We start from the raw sequence: 21381 nt of genomic DNA, 5'->3' as shown, positions 1-21381 counted from the left end.
CAACAAAAGGCCTTTAAGAACAACAGATATGTAATAAACTAGTCTTTTGTTAGAAATAGTTTTAAGTTGTCAGCTGGTATGGCGTACGTCTTAACAGGTCCACCCAGAAGCAAAGTTTACCTCTCTTTCTTACTCATCGACAAGCATGACTGATGAGGGGCTATGATAGCCATTTTTTCCTTCACTTTTGAATGGCGGTTGTGTTTCTAAGTGACTACCTACACTGATTCATAAATGTGTCTTGTGTTTCCTGTTATGATGCTCTCTTTTTTTCTGTTTATATCAACGAGTTAGCAGAATTTGACAGTAGCTCTAAACCTCAAGAGAATTTAACCACAGGGTATCTGCAAATGAACATTTCAGAGATGTGTTAAGAAACGGAGGGAAGAGCAATGCCTGAAACTGTAAGAGGAAGGACGTTTGTTGAAATGTTTTATGTGCAATGTTCTGTTAGTGCCTGAGAACAATTTGTTACTAACAATAGAACATCATGTACGTATCAATGAACAGGACTCTTAAATCTTTAAATACAAAAATAAATTTAAAAAAATCCAGAACATATCCCCAAAGATCTTGAGAAAGGTTTATTGTTGTTATTAAAATGTGATAAAAACCAATAATGCATGCGATTTTTCATCTTTTTCCAGGTTTATATAAACAACATTAGAGCAACTCAAATATAAGATGAATATGCAAAAGAAAATGTAAAAACTTCAAATGAGAACATTTATCAATAAATACATGAAAGGTTTGGGATGATAGCTACTATTAAAACAGGTTTAAATAATACAAGTAATTTTACCTTTATGTTCACAATTCTAATGAAATCAATTCTATATAAAGTTACAATATTTTGTTATCACTGTTTGAGTTTCACATAAGGTCCCGTTTTAAAGCACAAAAAAGGCCTTTACAGTATTACTATTTCTCATTGAATTTCAGTAGATGCAGATAAAATTTAAGGTGTTTTAGGCCAGGATAATGCAACATTGATCAATTTTAACCTAAAACAATGAGACTCAGTAGAAGTAAATGTTAAATTAAATAAAAAGCTACTTTTCTCTTTATAATACGTACAAATACATAATGCATACTACTCTAACTGTTCAACAGTGGCAAGTGTTTTGAGCTCTGGCTCGTTGGCTTCTTTGCCCGGTACACTACTGCTTCTTTCCTTGCCCTGTCCTTTGAAAGGCCTTCCGATTTTAATTGACAGCGTGTGCAGGACAGAGCTCTCGTCCGGTGAAGAGCCGCTGCGGCCGCTGCGGGTGAAGGTGGAGCTCCTGCTCTCAGAGTTGGTGGCCTCGAATAACCTGCCCATGAAGCTGAGTCCAGCCTGGCGGATGTGGGAGCTCCCAGCGAACACATAGAGGAGGGGATTGACCGCACTGCTAAAGTAGGCAAAGGCTGTAACGTTGGGGCGGGCTCTGGGAACACAGTTGGTTACTGACTCACTGTTCTTTAATAAACACGCCACCTAAGGAAGTGAGAAGAGACATGAAAAGAGAGTCATGTTTCAAATAATTAATAGCAACAGGATGGTTTTTATTTGGGGGTTCTGTAAGCAAGGTATGAGCAAATTGTGTCTTCAGTCTCAGCTACAGTACTTCGGATAGTTTTTCTTCCATATTTGGGAAAATACAGTATTAATTTGGGAATTCAATCAAAGGCGCTGTAGTATCTACACCGCACCAGCAGATGGCATTGAAGTAAACATTATCTCCATCACAATTCCAAAGAAGAAGGTCCTGAGCATGGCTACGGGATGCTAGGCTAACTTAGGCTAGAGACAAACTAAAACGGATAAGGACAGGATAGTGTTTCACTGTTGTGGTGGAGTTTTTCAAATTATGCACTTTGAAAACTGTTCTTAAAAATCTTTAGGTGAGTTTCTCTCACCAAAAACCTGTGTGCAGGTCCAATTCAATTCAATTCAGTTTTCAGTTTCAATTTATATAGCGCCAATTCACAACACATGTCGTCTCAAGGCACTTCACAAAGTCAGGTATATACATTCCAGTTAATCCTAACCATTGAACAGTGCAGTCAGATTCAGTTATTTATTCAAATTGGATAAAAAGTTTTTCTATCTAAGGAAACCCAGCAGATTGCATCGAGTCCCAGACTTGTAGCAGTCACTCCTCCTGGATGAGCATGTAGCGACAGTGGACAGTCACTGGCGTTGACTTTGCAGCATTCCCTCATTCTGAGCATGCATGTAGCGACAGTGGAGAGGAAAAACTCCCTTTTAACAGGAAGTAACCTCCAGCAGAACCAGGCTCAGTGTGAGCGGCCATCTGCCACGACCGACTGGGGATTTGAGAGAGCAGAGCAGAGACACAAAAAGAACAAAGAAGCACTGATCGAGGAGTGCTTTCTATGGGAAGGAAAAGTAAATTTTAATGGATGTAGCTCCTTTAGTCGTTTCATCTAGAAGAAAGAACAGATAAACTCCAGCTTTTAAGATTAGAGTCTGAAAGAGAGCACATATAGTTAGTTACAGTAAAAGCTCAGTCAGTAGCTATGTCTAGAAGAGAGACAGGGTTAAACACTGAAAGACAGGGGCAAGTGGATCATTGGTAGAGGGTGAGCATTAAGTTGTTGCCAGAAGAAGCTTGTCCCCCTCCAGGACGGTGTCACAGGTAGACACAGAGTCAGGCCAGGTGTAGCTTCTAGGAAGAGAAAAGAGAGAGAACATAAAGTTAACAACTGAAATAACAGCAAATAATGCGAAATTGGAGAGTAGTGTTAGAATGTAGCGAAGAGAGTGAAAGTGGTCATTATATCATGCAGCAGCCTAAGCCTATAGCAGCATCACTACAGAGATAGCTCAGGATAACCTAAGCCACTCTAACTATAATCTTTATCAAAAAGGAAAGTTTTAAGCCTAGCCTTAAACGTAGACAGGGTGTCTGCCTCACGGACTAAAACTGGGAGCTGGTTCCACAGGAGAGGAGCCTGATAACTGAAGGATCTGCCTCCCATTGTACTTCTAGAGACTCTAGGAACCACCAGTAAATCTGCAGTCTGAGAACGAAGTGCTCTGTTAGGAACATATGGAACAATCAGATCTCTGATGTATGATGGAGCTAGATCATTAAGGGCTTTATATGAGAGGAGGTGAATTTTAAATTCTATTCTGGATCTAACAGGGAGCCAGTGAAGGGAAGCTAAAATAGGAGAAATATTATCTCTCTTTTTAATTTTCATCAGAACTCTTGCTTCAGCAATTTGAATCAGCTGAAGGCTTTTAACTGCATTTTGTGGACATCCTGATAGTAAAGAATTACAATAGTCCAGCCTTGAAGAAACAAATGCATGGACTAGTTTTTAAGCGTCACTCCTGGATAGGATATTTCTAATTTTGGCAATGTTCCAGAGGTGAAAGAAAGATATCCTAGAAACTTGTTTAATATGGGATTTAAATTAAATGTCCTGGTCAAAAATAACACCAAGGTTTTATACTTAATTGCCGGAGGTCAATTTAATGCCATCCGGGTTAAGTGATTGACTAAGCAGTTTCTTTTTCAAAGACTCCGGTCCAAAGACGACAACTTCTGTCTTGTCTGAATTTAGAAGCAGAAAATTTAAAGTCATCCAAGTTTTTAATGTCTTCAAGACATGCTTGTAGTCTATCTAACTGGTTGGGCTCAACAGGATTTATGGATACGTAAAGCTGAGTATCATCAGCGTAACAGTGCAAATTTATCCTATGCTGCCTGATAATTTTACCTATTGGAAGCATATATATATATATATATATAGTGAAGAGAATTGGCCCAAGTACTATACTCTGTGGTACTCCACAATTAATCCTGGAGTTTAAAGATGATTATTCATTTACATAAACAAACTGGAATCTGTCAGACAAATAAGATTTAAACCAGCCTAGTGCTGTTCCCCTGAACACTACAGCATATTCCAGCTTTTTTAAGAGAATATTGTGATCGACTGTATCAAATGCAGCACTGAGATCTAACTGAACCAGAACAGACACAAGTCCATTATCTGAGGATAGGAAAATATCATTAGTGACTTTCAGCAGAGCTGTTTCCGTGCTATGATGAGCTCTGAAGCCTTACTGAAACTCTTCAAACAGGTCATTGCTGTGTAAATGCTCACACATTTGATTAGCAACTATTTACCAGGGAGCCAGTCTCCTATGAATAATTACCTTCTTTTTCAAGGGGGCTGCATTGTCAAATGCACCGCACAGTAATGAAGTAACACTATGAACAAGAGAATCAATTTGTGAAGGGAAGAAACAAAATTATTGCCCTCCACTGTGTTTTTCTGTGATAATGAGGACATTAAAAGTGGAACAGATTATTTAAAGGTTGTTACAGCATTGTCAGATAATAATCTACTATAATGAAATTTTCTTTCAGGTGTGGAGTACTCTGTTAAATTAAATTAGGTTGAAGGTGTGAATGCAGCAAAAAAATCTCTGCTTTAACCAAACATATAGCATGATGTGGAAAGGGCCTTAAAGTCAAGTCACCCAATTGCCATTTTGTATTATTCCTGTTTTAGTCATTTCACACTCGACTTTTTCCAGGTATGAAATAGTCCTATTAATGACAAAATGTTTCATACCAACCATCAGTTCATAACCACCTGGAGAAGTTTTTTTTACCCACTTTGAAAATCACTGATTTAAAGAAAGTTTCCATATTTCACTCATACTCTGCCATGAGGAAACATGATTATAAGGCTCTGACATCTACCAGAGAAATGTCACTTAAAGTTATTTTGCTTTCTTTCGAAGTCCTCAGAATTGTGCTAGTTCAACCTTAACAACTAGTTCTTAAAACAGTTCAGCCAGGTTTAAATAAATTAATTCATATTCAAAGTTAACCACCTAAATATTCTACGTTCATAGCTCCAATTTAAACTAATTCTTGTTCATTTATCATAATTTGTCTGAAATAAAGTTAAAAAAAACATACAGCAGCAAAAAATCCTTTAGTGTAACCTAATAAGTTTGAGTGTAGGACCTTGAGCATTCAGTTAAAATCCTTATGTAGAGAGCAAAGGTGCCATTGTCAAATTTAGAGCAAAGGGAGACAGACAGTTCTAAATTACCTATGTAGGAGCTCACAAAGCTGAACTGCAGAGTCGAACGTACTCCTCAGAGTTCAGTGCGTACTCAATGCTGACTCAAAGCGGACGTCCGTTGGCCACATCAGTGCAAAGCTTAATTTTTAAGTCTGTGATGTCACATAATAAACTGCTTTGACGGGGAAAAGTCTACAATTCAAACTGTTTTATATATGACTTACTGCTCTGAGCAACCACTCGTGAGGACACCGAGCGTCACTGTCACTTAGTGCACCGCACTGACAGATGTATTACCCTTCTTTCTCTCTAGTTTGGTTGAACGGCCTATATACAACCTTCTTTTCTTTTTGTTTAGCACAAAGTAAATTAGCTCTTCTTTTGCGTCCGATGATGCCATGGCAGTGTGGGAAATCTAGGAATTTGCCACCAGAAATGCAGGAAATTGTTATGCTCAACTATGAAACCTAAAACATTCGCGGACAGTGCACACAGAATGTGTGATTCACAGTATATGCCTAACTCTGTGGGAGCCCTTAGCATGCACTTTGAGGGAAAATGCAGTGGTTTTTTCTCCATGTATTATACAAAGATTGCCTATAAAAACACATTGCAAATATTTTGTTGGCCCCCCAAAAAATGCAATTAAATGGCGTCAAGATAGTGCACTTGACGTTCCACACCTTAAAATTATTGTTTAGTTCAAAGTTCTTTGTGCACAACACTGGAAATCATAGTCTGCCATAGTTCGTAGGAGTCAACTGGCTAGTGGTTGGAACTACAGCTCCTTTTAGAGAATTGGTTATTTTGGCTTAGCTCACTTAAAAGAGCCAGCTCTTTTGACTTCCAAACGGAGTTTTGTTCCTTGAACTCATTTATTGCCCTCAGTAACAATCTATAACAAAGTATCAAAATACTCGCAAAATGAATTACTAATTTAAAATGCAGCAAGATGGAGACCCTAGGAGACAGAAAGTTTCATTTTAAGTATGAATCCACTGATTTATTAACAGTGCAACCATCAGTTAAAATATACATTAACATTGGCAGATCCCATTAATTGTAACAGCAGCTTCACTCTTGATGTTTTAGAGTTGGCGACACCCATTGCAAAATAGTCTGCCAATGTATATAACTGCTGACCTTCCACCTCTTGCCAGTGCAGACAGAGAAGACACACATAATAACCAAACACATGCGGTTTGAAGAGACAAAAAAAGAGAGGGAAAGAAAAGCAGGAATTAAACAGCCCAGAATTAGGGAAAAAAGGGTCTTAGAGATGTCTTTTTTTTTTTTTTTACGTGGCCTGTCCGGCAGAGTAGCATTCAGAATTGTTGTCTGAGTGCCAGGAAGAAGCTCAATAGATTTATTTTCACAAGTGGAGCATGATGATGCTATAGTGCTCCACTTGATATTTATAAAAATAAACTTTATTAGAAACTGCTTTGGGATTATTTCAATTGTAATGGACAAGGAGACGGAAATAAAAAGGAAAGAAAGAGACAGAGGTTGGCCATGAAGGAAAAACGGAGACATAGGCAAAAAAAGAGAGAAGAGAAAGAAGGATGAGAGAATACAAGAAAACACCCTAGAAGAATGGTTCTACACCTGCATGTATAACAACAGCAGTGTTACCAAAAAGTACACAGTACTAATGTATTTAGTGGTAATTAGAAGTATAGAATATCTGTGTCTGTTAACACCTAAATCCAGACACCTGTGTGTGTAAGTGTGAGCGCACGTGTGTATATAAGGTTTCTCCACGAAATTATGCAATAGCTAGGGTGAGGACTCACAGACCTGCCCCCGTGGACCCAAGACAGACACGGAGGAGATCTGAGCCACATACATCCAACAGAGCCAGGGGGCGCAGACCCTGGCAAGCAGCCACCGGGTGCAGGTTCAAGACGCGCTCCACCAGCCCACCCACCACACTACGACCGCAGCCCGGCGCCAGGCCAGGGCCAGAGCCTCAGGAGGAAGCATCAGAGGAAGGCCACCACAGCGTACCAAAGACCGGGCATCCCACCAAACCCACACCCTAGCCACGGAGGCGCCCCAACACCCCAATCACTGCCGCACACTGACCAGCCGAGAGCCCCCCGCCGGAACCTGGTAGCCCAAGCAATGGAGTAGGCACCAAAAAATTCAAACAATCCTGAGAAAGCCGAAAGACCAATCGACCCACAGGATCTGACTCCCAGCCCAGACCCCGAACAGAAGGCCCGCTCCTTCTCCCAGCCTTCAACCCAGATGGCAAACAACGAACGGGGGTGTGGAAAGACCCCAAACCTACATCTGCCAGCTCAAATGTGGTGTTGATGCATGTTGTTGTAGAGTGCATTTAAAATGGAAAACAGGTGGGGGAGAGGGTGTGCCACACACCCCCACTGTAACTTAACCCTTAGAGGTGGGCGCAGGCACTAGAGGTGAGGCTAATACTAGGGAGGACTGGGGAGCAAAATGCTCTCCCGGGGATCCAGCCAGAAACTCGCAGCAACGACCAAGAACATGGCCCCACTCCAAAAAAAAAGAGCAGACCAGCCGGCCCAGTGCAACAAGAATACGCCAAACAAAGGAGGGCACATGGCCAACATGCCTAACCAGCTCTGAGCCCACAATGCAGAGTCAACAGAGCGCCCAGTCCCAGATGCCCCCCAGCCCGGCACCGGATCGTAGCCACAACCAGGCCAGCGGAGCAACACAACACACCCCACACCAATATCAAGTGGGCCGATAGGCCACACCTAAACAGCAGGGCCATCCAAATGCAAACCCCAAGCCAGCTTGGCACATAGACAAATGAACTGAAATTGCCAGCCAGGCAGCCAAGCAGAACCCGCAACACACCACCCCACCCACCGCCATGCCCAAGGGACAGACGCAGGCCCAGCAAGCCAAAGGGCAACACGGAAAGTTAACATGCACCCCCGTGAGAGGCAGGATCACCAACAACCAGGCTAGCCAACCAAAAACGATAGAGCCAAGCCGTAGCTCCCCCAGAGCCAACACCACAGCAACAGTGACACCACACATCCTTCCATATGTCCATTGGGACATGGTGAAAACCACCAACCCCAAGTACACACCACCCAACAGGAACCACCCAGCAGACAAGCAAACTCCACCCCAGTACCAAGCCGAGAAGCCCAATGCAACCACTAAGCCCAGTGATGCCCATCCCGCAGCACCCACACATGGCGGCCAAAGCCGCACTGCACAGGACCACTACCCCACCACCGCAACACACCATATAGAGGAGGACAAAACGCAGTAAAGAGAACCCAACGTAAAAATAAAGCTCTCACGTGAAAGTGCACCACCATGAAAAGAAGACCCACAACATCTAAACCCAAGAACACATGCGTGACACCCATGCACTAGCCAGAAGCAGCCACGCGAGAAAACCTATACTGTAGCTCACAGAAGGCAAAGAGCCCACGGAGCCAAAACCAAAACCCACCGAGAACCCAAGACCACTCCACCCAGACAACAACTGCGTCAAACCCGCCCACTCAAACCACGCAGAGCCCTCCGACCCCTCCTCCAGACAGAATCGGAAGGAAACAAAATCCGGACCAGGGTTGCCAAGACCCAAACCATGCCTATCCCCACCCAAGAGCTATCTCTAAGTCCCGTTTCTTTCGTGAACGACACATCACTACAATTAAACAAAGTATTCTTTTCCAATATACAATTTGAATAAGGTCAGTTATTTGCTCCAGGTAATATACTCTCTGTTTATAAACTCTCCACTCAACTTAGGAAAAATACCCCTAATATTTGGTTAATGACAGGCACATTTTCACATTACATCATTTCTGACTACAAGCACAGTTAGTTCAATCAATAAAAGTTTATGTGTCATGGAAGTCTACGCAATCACCTCAATGATGTTGACAATGTGATAGGGCAGCCAGAATATGGCAAAGGCAACGATGATGAGCAGGATTAGACGACTGCTTTGTCCTCTACGCTGGAACTTGGCACTTTGCAGTCTGCATATAACGGAGGAGTAACAGGTGCTGATGAGTGAGAAGGGAACCAAGCAGCCAATGGTGGTCTCAAACAGGTACTGGAAGATTCGGTGACCTACACTCCCCCAGTGGTATGGCATGCAAAGCTGCACACTGAAGTTGTTTTTCATGATCTTTATATCACTGTTGGAGAGGCAGCAGAAACAATAACACACAAAAAATGAGCCATCGATACATTTGTTAATCAAGAACGCTAATGGGTGGTTGTGGTTACTTTTACTAATGCCCCGAAATATAAACACAATGGGGATATACAGTCATATTCATCATATTACAATACTATTGAAAAGTAAAATTATTTTAATTAATTAACTAACATAAATATAAAGATTATTTACAGACACACAGATGTTTTCAAGTCTTTTCTTCTGCTTAGAATGATTTTTCTGTCACAGGTAATGAAAGTCTGACATTTAAGATTAGATCATTACATCAGACCAATAGAAAAACATTTTTAATACAGAAAGGTGAGCTTAGTGAGAATAATGTTTTACACCTGCTTATAGGTTATTTTCAAACGCTACTTTTAATCTGACAAACAAACCTTATCACAACATATATTCTAATTAATATGATGTTGTTCCCTCCCTTCTCTATAAAAAGCTAGTTTAAAGACAGACGGCTGGAACACACGAGTGGGAATAATCAACCAATCAGAAAAGCATAGCACCCTCCCTTCAGAAAGTTCTCAAACGTGCTCACTCTCTACCACAGCCAGTTTTTGGGGTAATGTTTTACCCAGGTAATTTGTTTTTACACTGGTAGATGCAGTGGGAATGGTAAGGGGTTAATAAAGTCCCCATGGAACTACCCTGCTTCCTAGTAAAGGTTCCTTAAGTGGAAACATGTCTCAAGCTAAACAAGTACTCTCTAGCTAAACCATTAAAAACCAGAAAAAAACTGTCCTGGCTAATTTTAAGAAGCTCATCCAAGCTTGTGGAAGTATCATGACATCTACAGTTTTTCCTAAAAACGAACTTTAGTCAACATTCACAAATATAAATGAAAGTTTGTATTTTTTCACTGAATGGGAAATACCCTATTAAAGGTGAACACAAGGTCTTAACTCCACAAAAGAAAAAGATCAATTATCAGGATTTGAATATCTGTCAGGACTGAGCAAAGACAAATGTAGTAGAAGATAGGGAGCATGTTGGTTTTGGGAAGTTGGTGTATTGCAAAATTTTGAGTCTGTTGAAACCAATAATTAATGTTTCTCCAACCATTGTCACTGTTGTAAATAAACATAAAGAAGTATTTTCTGTTCTACAAAGTAAAAAAATTATTTCCTAATATAATTGGTAAATCTATATAAAATTTCAAAGTAGCTCTACACAATTAAAAAACAATTTATTTATTTAACAAAAGTGAACTACAGTTAACCCCAAAATTACCCTGGCAGATTTAGATCTAGCCTTGGTTCTGATCGCAAATTGAGACAGAAATCTCTCAGTAGATAATAAAACAATGTAAAAGGAGGATAACCTTTGAATAAAAAAACTGTTTTTATATATGGAATGTCAAAAATTATGTCAATGATCAGTGTAAAAATCGTTATTAGCATTACAGATATTAAACCCTTCTTCTAATCGCTGATCATGTTTCCACATGAAACATGATGGTTTATCTTTGATGATCAGTTAACTCTTTGAGGTTGGAATTTGGCCTATTTGCTTTTACCCTCATCTTTAGCTCCCTCCATAGATTCTTTATCAGTCTGAAGTCAAGACTCCAAAAGATTAATATTACCTCCAGTTAGGAGGTGGATGTTGGTGAAATTAAAACATTAATCCTAAATCTGCCAGGGATGATAATTTTAGGCTTAACTGTACATCAAATCTTATTGAATTGTATTGAAGTACTCCAAAACATCAAACAAAGGTCAAATTAAACCGTAAGTATGTGACTATGCATTGTATTGTCTTGTCGAAGCTTATAACTCTAGCTTATAACTCTAGTAGTGTCTAGAAGTCTCTTCTTTGTCATATGATGGAGCATGTAAACATTAGCTGCCCAAGGAAGGTCGATAAAAGGCCTAAACTCTGAAGATATTTCTAGAGAGACTTTCTTAGATCCACTCAAACAAACATGCATGATAAAAAATTGATCAATAGACTTGTCTTTCAGTAAATTATATTGTTGCATAATCAAACATTCCTTGTTTTTATTGAAACCTTTATACATGTTAGTCTTACCTACGGTAGAAAGGCATTGGCAGTGACAGGATAAAAGCCAACATCCAGACACCAAGCAGAAGAAACAGCATGGAGCGCTTGGTTCTCATTCTCTGAGACACAAAAGGTCTTGTGACAGCCAACCAGCGGTCCATGCTCATCAGACAGATGAGGTAAATGGACACATACATATTCACACTAGACAGGTAATGCACCAGTTTGCACGCTGCCGAGCCAAACTCCCAGCCCCGTCCTCCTGCCAGGTACCGAAGGAACAGAGGGGCACTGAGCAGCACGAAGGCATCAGCTGCAGCCAGATTCAGCACCAACAAACACGTCACTGAGCGCTTTTTCACCCGGCAGAGCACCGACCAAATAACAAATATGTTCCCAGGGAAGCCCAGCACAAAAGCCAGGGTCAGGATGGCGATGCCAATGCGAGCTGAGATGCTTATAGGCAGGGATGTGGAGCCAGGGGAGGAGGGCTGCTGGAAGAGGATAGTGGTGGTGGTGTTCATAGTGGATCCCAAAGACAAATTCCTTCTAAGAATGTAAGTTTGGCTTCAACAACCAGGAAGCTGCCAAACCTGATAGAATAGGAGGAAAGGGAGGAAACATGATATGTTGTGTTAAGACTGTTAAAGCAAGAATGCCAGTAAATGCTGCAATAGTTGTGGAATGTGTTTTTTAGTCACAGCAGAAGAAATCATTTAACTTTTTAGAGCAATAAAATTGGTAAATTTATTAAATAAACAATGACATTATTCCAATTCACCACCACAATAGCACAGGTTGGCAAAACTACTGTGAGCCTCTCAGTAAATACCTCTGTAATGTATGTGTTAAATGAATCCAATATGTCTATAACAATAACAACGTTTTATAGCCAAATAATTCTAATCTTTTTTTTATATCTTCCAGAGTGAAACAGGTTATTTTGGAAAGAAGGTTATACTTCTTAAATTTCTTTAAAACTTCATCTCAATGTGAAATTTAGATATTATGAAAAGTAAGAAACTTACCTTAAAATTATCTCTTTTATTTAATTTGCCACCATTAAACCATTCTTAAAAATGTTCTTTTACTCTCCTCCTTGACTCTGTTGCTTTCTCTGAAGACTGTGTGATGAGTAACTAAGTGTATTGCGTAAGAACGGTCATGGGGGAGGAAAACCATTGACCACAGGAAGCCAGCATGAACTAACTGGATTGCAAGGTATTCCTTGTTCCTTCTACTAATTTCTTTTGATGTTGTATTTTGATATTGTAGAATCATTAATTTAATATACAGGTACAGCAGACAATTGTCATTCAAAAACTGTTGGTCTCTGTGTAGCAGTGTTTACTCATCAATCTTCCAGAAAACGCAATATGACGCAAAGAAAGTTTATGACACGGAAGGCTCAATAAAAATGTCCTCAGTCAGTGGAAGAAAAAATAATGTTTTAGCATGTTTAAAAACTAATGCTGTTTTTCAATGGAAGAACAAGAATGAACAACTTGAGATTTCATCATGAGGGTAAATAAGGGAGGAAGTGAATATTCCTGTAAACTGACTGAATCTTGTTCATACATGAGTTCAGTTCAAAGCACAAACTCATACACTGTTTTACTGTTGCAACATGCCTAGTAAAATACGTTCTTTCTAAATCTGTGTCAAGCAGATGGACAGGATGTATTAAGTTTCATAAACAAGGGAGATGTGTCAGGTTGTCATGGTTTGCATCATGATCTACTTTGTACTGGAAACTTCTCAGTTGCGGCTCTCAAAACCAGACTTAGAGGCATTTTAACAGATTAAAGATTTATGCACTGTTAATGCATAACTCAGCTTACCTTCCTACTTTTGGGACCACAGCCATGGGTACAACATGATAAGAACTTTTCTGGAACTTTCAAAATATATCGCATTAACCTACTTCCAGCACAGCCAGAAAGGGGGTAACAGCGGACTTCCCGTGACATCACTGTCCGAATAAAAACCTCGCTTTTGCAACAAACTGACCTCTTCCACGCAGGTCCCCAGAGGAACTGGACGGAGGGACACAGCGCACTAATGTCTCTTTGCTGGAAAACAGACATAACTCTTCAAACTGGATCCAAGAGTGTCATGCGATCATATCCCCTAAGTTAAGTAGGAATGAATTGCTGTTTGTGTATCTGGTATTCATTCATGAACGGGGGTACAGCTACAGAGGTTAGCTGCAATCTAACCCTTTGTTCACTGTAGATGCTTTCTTCAGCTTTGTCTTCCTGGACAACTCTTCCTCAGCACTGTTCATGCAAGAGGTTGTGCTTTGGGCAGAGAAGTAGTTTAGAGTGAAATTATCTAAAAAATGTTTGTTTTATGACGTTTTGTTTTATTTGTGTTGAAACTCAGCCATCTTAGAGCCAGCAGATTATCTGTTCAGCACATGTGCTCAGTTTGTGTATTCTGTGTGCTCGTTTTTTTTTTTAAGTTAAGAAAGACTTTATTTAAAGGGTGATTTTAAACACAGAAGATTGGCGAAACGCACCGTCCACGCTTATGCATTTGAACCCTTTTATTAATGGTATTTTAAAGGTATGTGTTTGATTCTGATGATAAGCTATAAGCTTATTTTGTTAGCTTTAACCGCTAACAGCTAAGAACACATGCTTGCCCGCTAAAGATCATTTACCCAAAAAAGGTTGTTAGTTTTCAATTTAGTAAAATAATATTTCCCTAAATATTATTTTACTAAACCTGATAACTAAGTAACACAATGAAGCCCATTTCTCAAAGATTATGTTCTTATTCAAAATTATATTTCTTTAAATATTATTTTAATAAATAAAGGCAGCTAACTAAACACCGTTCAGAATTGGTCATCCAGAAGGTTGGTTTTATTCAGCAAATCATTCTTTAAAATTTTATCTGATCTTCCATTGTGAATGGTTGTCTAAAGGTATACCAATTATTGCCTAAGTTAGTTCCAAAACTAGCTTAACTTCACTTCCAGATTCTTCAAGATAATCCTTGGTTCTCAAACGTAAATAACATTGCACGGTAATGCTGCATCACTCTTTCGGACATGGTTTTCAACCTTCTTTGATCAACTTGTTTATACTGTACATAGCCCATTAGTGTTCCTTATTCTTTTATTCTGCTTGGTAGTTTAGTTGGATTGTTTTAGCATAGTAAAGAGTTTGTTGATTGAAATATGTTTGACTTTGAGTTGACTTATTTTTGTTAATAAATTCTTGTATTTTAAGAAATTGTGTGAATTCATTCCATATCTGTGCAGAGTTTTGCTGTTCAGCAATGTCAGAGCTTGGCTCATCCCTTTCAATTTTGTCCTAATGTCACTGCCTTATTAGGCTGGAATTCACAGGACAACCCCTAACTGACCACAATATTATTTAATAATATATTGAAGTATGAGTATTAAATATTAAATAATATATTCATATTCATAATCACAACAATACAAAATAATTTTTCCTACTTTGGTAAGAATTTTAATATTTAATTAAGTAAAGATCATCTCAGTGCAGCTTAAATGGCATTAGTCCTTGAAATTTGCACACCTGAGAATCTGACTAAAACATTTACATGTCCTCTGACAGAAAAATGTAATCTAAAATATCTTGTGTTATGTACTGTTTTTGTTTTTTAAATATTATAGGGAGTCAATATCTTCCTTGTTGTAGGTACATATACTGACATTTTCACTTGTATTTTAGAACCAATGCCTTGTCTAAGTTGGCCCAAGAATAAAGGGGTTTTCTGCTGTGTTGTAACAACCGTAGCCCAAAAATGTAGGCCCGATTTCACAATCCTCTACAGTGACATCACTGTTGCTTTAAAATGCCATTTACCAAAATGGTTATTTAAACAAAAAAATAAGGTAGTGCAGGCTCATCATAAAAAGAGGCTGTCAGTCCTTGACCTAGTTGACTTCCTGCCCCAGATGATTTACTGCATGTCTTCCCCCTTCTCTCTTTATTTATTTCTAGGTTACTGGGCCAAAGAACACAACTGCTCCTAAATCAAAACTCAAGAAAAGAGACATACTGTGAAACAGAATGTTTAAGTATTTGAAGCCAGTAACTCGTTCATTGTTATAAAAAATAAATATCTATAATAAAAACAAAATTACTTTTGTCATTCAACCCACCATAGACTTCCCAAAAATCAAATGATTTTTACCAATACAGTTGCCTTGACATTGTAGAAAACTGACTTCGTGGCCCAGCTCTGAATATCTGTTAGATATAAAACTGGCTTCTGTTTCATCAGCATAAAGATGATAAAGCATTTGTCACACTGTTTCCCATCTTACAATGTATGTTGGGGTTTTGAAAAACATGGCCTAAATGCAAATGAAGGGGTTTCTCGGAAACATCAAGTCCTGTCTTTAAAGCATGTGTGTCATTTTTTATAATGCCACAAGGTTACTGTCTCCAGATTCACTTGTGTCCGTTCGTTCGAGGAGGAAAAAACTTTCATAGTACTCCGATGTAAAAGAAAATAAAAGAACAGTTTATTCCACAGTTTCACAACATCTTCTTACAAGAGTATACAAAGGCATCCCGGCCCCATTTTCCTTCAGAATAAACGAACTACGGTAGAAAAGCCGTGTGGCTCTGTACCAAGCTGCAGCGCCTACTTCTGCAATACCATCTAAATTCCCTTGCACCGCCCCTCCTACCCCTAAAATCACAAAGTCTCAAGCTCAAAACTTGAAACCAGGCTTTTCTCCAAACCTGTTCACAACAACACCCCAACATATAAACATGAATGTAATAAAGGTATTCTGCTTAAATTTTAACCCTAAATTTATTATTAAATTACTATTTAGACAAAATAAGGTTTAACAGCAAAATAAACACTATATATAAACTTATTTACCTTGGCTCCCACATTTTTTAATGAGCTCCAGATCTGAAAAGTTTGTGTATACTCAGATCAGTGATGTTGAATTCACAGAGTTCTGTTACATGACCTGGAATTTTACTTATACATCCTACCGTCTCATTTTATTTCTTCTTAATATTAAATCATCCAACCCTCTGGAATGACATTTCAGCACTCAATGAGTACCTCCACCCCCCCCTTACAAGTGTTTAGGTAATCATTATTAATCAACAATACTAGGTAACCAGTACCATAGGTTTTTCCTCACTTTCAACCATTTCATATCCTTAAGTGCATTAAGCATCTGCACAGCTCAGGGCAAGATTGACTTGGTTAATGGGTTAGTGCAGCGATTATTTTCTAATGACATTACATATTCCAAGACCATTGACACAAATGGCTGATACACAATATTGTGAAATGGGTATAAGTTAGTTATCCACTGCTGGTAAAATAAGAATTTCTAACATCTTAAGAATGCCACTTCAAAGGGCTTTGAACTATACAGGGGTTGGACAATGAAACTGAAACACCTGGTTTTAGACCACAATAATTTATTAGTATGGTGTAGGGCCTCCTTTTGCGGCCAATACAGCGTCAATTCGTCTTGGGAATCACATATACAAGTCCTGCACAGTGGTCAGAGGGATTTTAAGCCATTCTTCTTGCAGGATAGTGGCCAGGTCACTACGTGATACTGGTGGAGGAAAACATTTCCTGACTCGCTCCTCCAAAACACCCCAAAGTGGCTCAATAATATTTAGATCTGTTGACTGTGCAGGCCATGGGAGATGTTCAACTTCACTTTCATGTTCATCACACCAATCTTTCACCAGTCTTGCTGTGTGTATTGGTGCATTGTCATCCTGATACACGGCACCGCCTTCAGGATACAATGTTTGAACCATTGGATGCACATGGTCCTCAAAAATGGTTCGGTAGTCCTTGGCAGTGATGTGCCCATCTAGCACAAGTATTGGGCCAAAGGAATGCCATGATATGGCAGCCCAAACCATCACTGATCCACCCCCATGCTTCACTCTGGGCATGCAACAGTCTGGGTGCTACGCTTCTTTGGGGCTTCTCCACACCGTAACTCTCCCGGATGTGGGGAAAACAGTAAAGGTGGACTCATCAGAGAACAATACATGTTTAGCATTGTCCACAGCCCAAGATTTGCGCTCCTTGCACCATTGAAACCGACATTTGGCATTGGCATGAGTGACCAAAGGATTGGCTATAGCAACCCGGCCGTGTATATTGACCCTGTGGAGCTCCCGACGGACAGTTCTGGTGGAAACAGGAGAGTTGAGGTGCACATTTAATTCTGCCGTGATTTGGGCAGCCGTGGTTTTATGTTTTTTGGATACAATCCGGGTTAGCACCCGAACATCCCTTTCAGACAGCTTCCTCTTGCGTCCACAGTTAATCCTGTTGGTGTGGTTTGTCCTTCTTAGTGGTATGCTGACATTACCCTGGATACCGTGGCTCTTGATACATCACAAAGACTTGCTGTCTTGGTCACAGATGCGCCAGCAAGACGTGCACCAACAATTTGTCCTCTTTTGAACTCTGGTATGTCACCCATAATGTTGTGTGCATTTCAATATTTTGAGCAAAACTGTGCTCTTACCCTGCTAATTGAACCTTCACACTCTGCTCAATGCTACAATGAAACTGAAACACCTGTCATTTTAGTGTGGGAGGTTTCATGGCTAAATTGGACCAGCCTGGTAGCCAGTCTTCATTGATTGCACATTGCACCAGTAAGAGCAGTGTGAAGGTTCAATTAGCAGGGTAAGAGCACAGTTTTGCTCAAAATATTGAAATGCACACAACATTATAGGTGACATACCAGAGTTCAAAAGAGAACAAATTGTTGGTGCACGTCTTGCTGGCGCATCTGTGACCAAGACAGCAAGTCTTTGTGATGTATCAAGAGCCACGGTATCCAGGGTAATGTCAGCATACCACCAAGAAGGATTAACCACATCCAACAGGATTAACTGTGGACGCAAGAGGAAGCTGTCTGAAAGGGATAGTCGGGTGCTAACCCGGATAGTATCCAAAAAACATAAAACCACGGCTGCCCAAATCACGGCAGAATTAAATGTGCACCTCAACTCTCCTGTTTCCACCAGAACTGTCCGTCGGGAGCTCCACAGGGTCAATATACACGGCCGGGTTGCTATAGCCAATCCTTTGGTCACTCATGCCAATGCCAAATGTCGGTTTCAATGGTGCAAGGAGCGCAAATCTTGGGCAAGTCAGGAAACATTTTCCTCCACCAGTATCACGTAGTGACCTGGCCACTATCCTGCAAGAATGGCTTAAAATCCCTCTGACCACTGTGCAGGACTTGTATATTTCATTCCCAAGACGAATTGATGCTGTACTGGCCGCAAAAGGAGGCCCTACACCATACTAATAAATTACTGTGGTCTAAAACCAGGTGTTTCAGTTTCATTGTCCAACCTCTGTATGTATATGTCTCAACAATATGGTAATTAAGCATAATAGGTAAATAAAGCTTAGGAAAAACATGAAGCCACTCTATAAAATATTATTGCAATTTCTGAGAGTATACCTGCTGAACCATGCAAAATCAACACTTACTGCAAAAGAGTTCTGCCGGCCTTGATTTTTTGCACCTGGCTGATTAAAAGGAAAACCCCTACAGGAAAGGAGTCAGCAGGAACAAACTAAATGTGTAGGCTGTTAAAGGAAATCTACACTTTGAGCAAAGAAGAAGAAGAAGTATCTGCTTGCCAGAACAGAACACTGTAAGCAGGTTATTTAAAAACAGAAACTATGTCATAATGTTGGCTTTTACCCACTCTGAGTGGGGACACACAATTACAAAGGCTAAATAGCAGTTTACCAGTTTATTTGGAATTTCAACGTGGAAAGACTCACAAAGAGAAGACAGGGATGCAGTTAGAAAAGTTTATTAGTGAATGTTTATTTCTTTGGCGCTCGGACCCCAGTGGAAGATGTGAAGGCTGAGAATGACATGAGCTTGAATGAACATCTTAGGGTTAGATTTAAAGATGTCTTCCCCCTGGGATCCGATCCTGGTGGTGGAGTGGAGGCCTGAGGATATTTTGAAAGAGTTTGGAAGCCAAATGGTGGAGATGGGGTGGAGGAGGGTCAAAGTTTAGATGCAGAACGGAAGGTTCCATGGATGAAGATCTTTTAAAGTGGAGCCTTGAAGGATGATTGGCCGGGTAGAAATGCAGACTTGACGCTGATTGGTGGAGCAGAGTCGCATGGCGGAGTAATTAGACGAAGCTGGAGGTGATGGTGAGTCTTCCATGTTGAATTTTTTCCTCGGTTAATAACTGTGTTAAATATGCATCCCAAATGTACACATTATTCATCCCTACTTATCCCTTTATTTATACTACATCTGTATCATTTATTATGTATATTTATTGTTTTATATTTCCCTTGTGTCAGGCCATACTGTGCTGCTGCACAGCTGTTCCTTATCAGGAGCAATCAGGGAAAGCTTCATAAGTTGCTGGAACCTTGGTGGAGGCTTCAGATTGTTTGCTCACCTAGAGTTGTAAGCAGTCGATAAACAATGCTGTGTCTACCTCTGCTCAAAATAGTTTGATTCCTTTCTGGCTGCGTTTCCTTTCCAAAGGTTGCTGTCAGTGAGATCCTGTCCTGGATTACCCGTTTCGCTCCTCCTGACGACAACGAAGATGAACCTGATCTTTCTCATGTCCTCATTGAACACCGGGACTTTGAGAACGTGTTCAACAAGGATCAGGCTTTGTCCCTACCGCTACACAGCCCTTACAACTGCAGCATTGATCTGCTTCCAGGTACCCCGTTACCTTCGTGACGCCATTTCAACCTTCACAATGCTGAACAAGACTCCCTGGAACAATACATCAATGATTCCATCACATCAGGAATCATTCGTCCATCCTCCTCTACCGTCAGTGATTGGGTTTTTTTGTTGAAAAAAAAGATAAAACCTTGAGGCCCTGCATCGACTGTGGAGGAATTAACCAAATAACTATTAAAATAAGTACCCACTTCCTCTCCTACACTCCGCTTCTGAAACTGTCCGAGGAGCCACCATATTCACCAAGCTTGACCTTCCTAACGCCTACCACTTGGTCCGCATTTGAGAAGGGGATGAGCGGAAGACCACCTCCGGTGGGCCATTTTGAATATTTGGTCATGCCTTTAGACCTGACCAACGCTCCAGCAGTTTTTTAGGCCCTCGTTATGACGTCCTCAGGGACTTCATTAATGTGTTTGTCTTCGTCTTCCTTGACCACATCCTAATATTCTCTAAGGATCTGTAGTCTCACAAGAACCATGTCTGCAAAGTCTTACAACGTCTACAAGCGGTAAATCCATCACTGTTTCAAGACTCTAAAAATGCCAATTAAGTATGCACCAACATTACCCTGTGACAAAATTGAGTAAGTGTGCCTGAATTAAAGTCAAAGGCAACTGAACACCCCTACGGCCACCACAACGGCAGAAATTAATACAGCGTCTGGTCTGTGGTGTATAGATTTTGATACTGATGCAAATAAAAACATTACAAAATTCAAAATATTGTGGCGCAGTTGGTAGCACTGTTGCCTTGCAGCAAGAAGGTCCTGGCTTCAACTCACAGCCGGGTCTTTCTGCATGGAGTTTGCATGTTCTCCCTGTGCATGCGTGGGTTCTCTCCTGGTATTCCGGCTCCCTCCCACAGTCCAAAAACATGACCTGTTAGGTTAATTGGTCTCTCTAAGTTTCCCTTAGGTGTGTGAATGAGTGTGTGTGCATGGTTGTTTGTGTGTTTCGATAGACTGGCGACCTGTCCAGGGTGTACCCTGCCACCTGCCCATAGACTGCTGGAGATAGGCACCAGCTTCCCCGCGACCCACTATGGAAGAAGCGATATAGAAAATGACTGACTATTTGTGACACAGCTATTTCAATGAAAAATGCTATTGTGCAAAAAGGACAGCAGACAAAAAGTAAATCACAGAGAATAAATGTTAGCAAGAAATTTCATTGTGTGTATTATATGCAAAAACATGCATGCATACATCCATAGCTGCTCAACTCTTTATCTCCATGACAATATTTGACAAAAGTAGGTATTTTTCTGAAAAAAAAAAAAAATACATATATATACATTTACATATATATATATATATATATATATATATATATTTATATATATATATATATATATATATATAATATAAATATGT

General features: G+C 40.1%; 1 protein-coding gene across 1 annotated transcript; it reads right to left on the bottom strand.

Annotated features, from left to right (window-relative positions):
* Positions 1–569: 569 nt before the first annotated feature.
* Positions 570–12423, bottom strand: ltb4r (leukotriene B4 receptor). The gene is made up of 4 exons (XM_047385035.1): positions 12292–12423; positions 11291–11856; positions 8945–9218; positions 570–1477 (listed from the first exon to the last, which is right to left on the bottom strand). The coding sequence occupies exons 2-4, from the start codon at positions 11785–11787 to the stop codon at positions 1094–1096; spliced, it is 1155 nt and encodes a 384-aa protein (XP_047240991.1). The 5' UTR covers positions 11788–11856; positions 12292–12423; the 3' UTR covers positions 570–1093.
* Positions 12424–21381: the final 8958 nt, after the last annotated feature.

The sequence above is a fragment of the Girardinichthys multiradiatus genome, chromosome 14 (assembly GCF_021462225.1).
Source record: "Girardinichthys multiradiatus isolate DD_20200921_A chromosome 14, DD_fGirMul_XY1, whole genome shotgun sequence".
Classification (NCBI taxonomy): domain Eukaryota; kingdom Metazoa; phylum Chordata; class Actinopteri; order Cyprinodontiformes; family Goodeidae; genus Girardinichthys; species Girardinichthys multiradiatus.
The sequence above is the reverse complement of the archived record's forward strand: the minus strand, read 5'-3'. Positions and strand labels throughout refer to the sequence as shown.

Bases quoted from the DNA above. Each gene is read 5' to 3' on its own strand.
- ltb4r (XM_047385035.1), bottom strand. From the start codon at position 11,787: ATGAACACCACCACCACTATCCTCTTCCAGCAGCCCTCCTCCCCTGGC. The intron at 9,219-11,290 runs GTAAGACTAACA...CCTCTCCAACAG, and splicing joins CCAATGCCTTTCTACCGTAG to TGATATAAAGATCATGAAAA. The intron at 1,478-8,944 runs GTGATTGCGTAG...TCACTTCCTTAG, and splicing joins ACATTGTCAACATCATTGAG to GTGGCGTGTTTATTAAAGAA.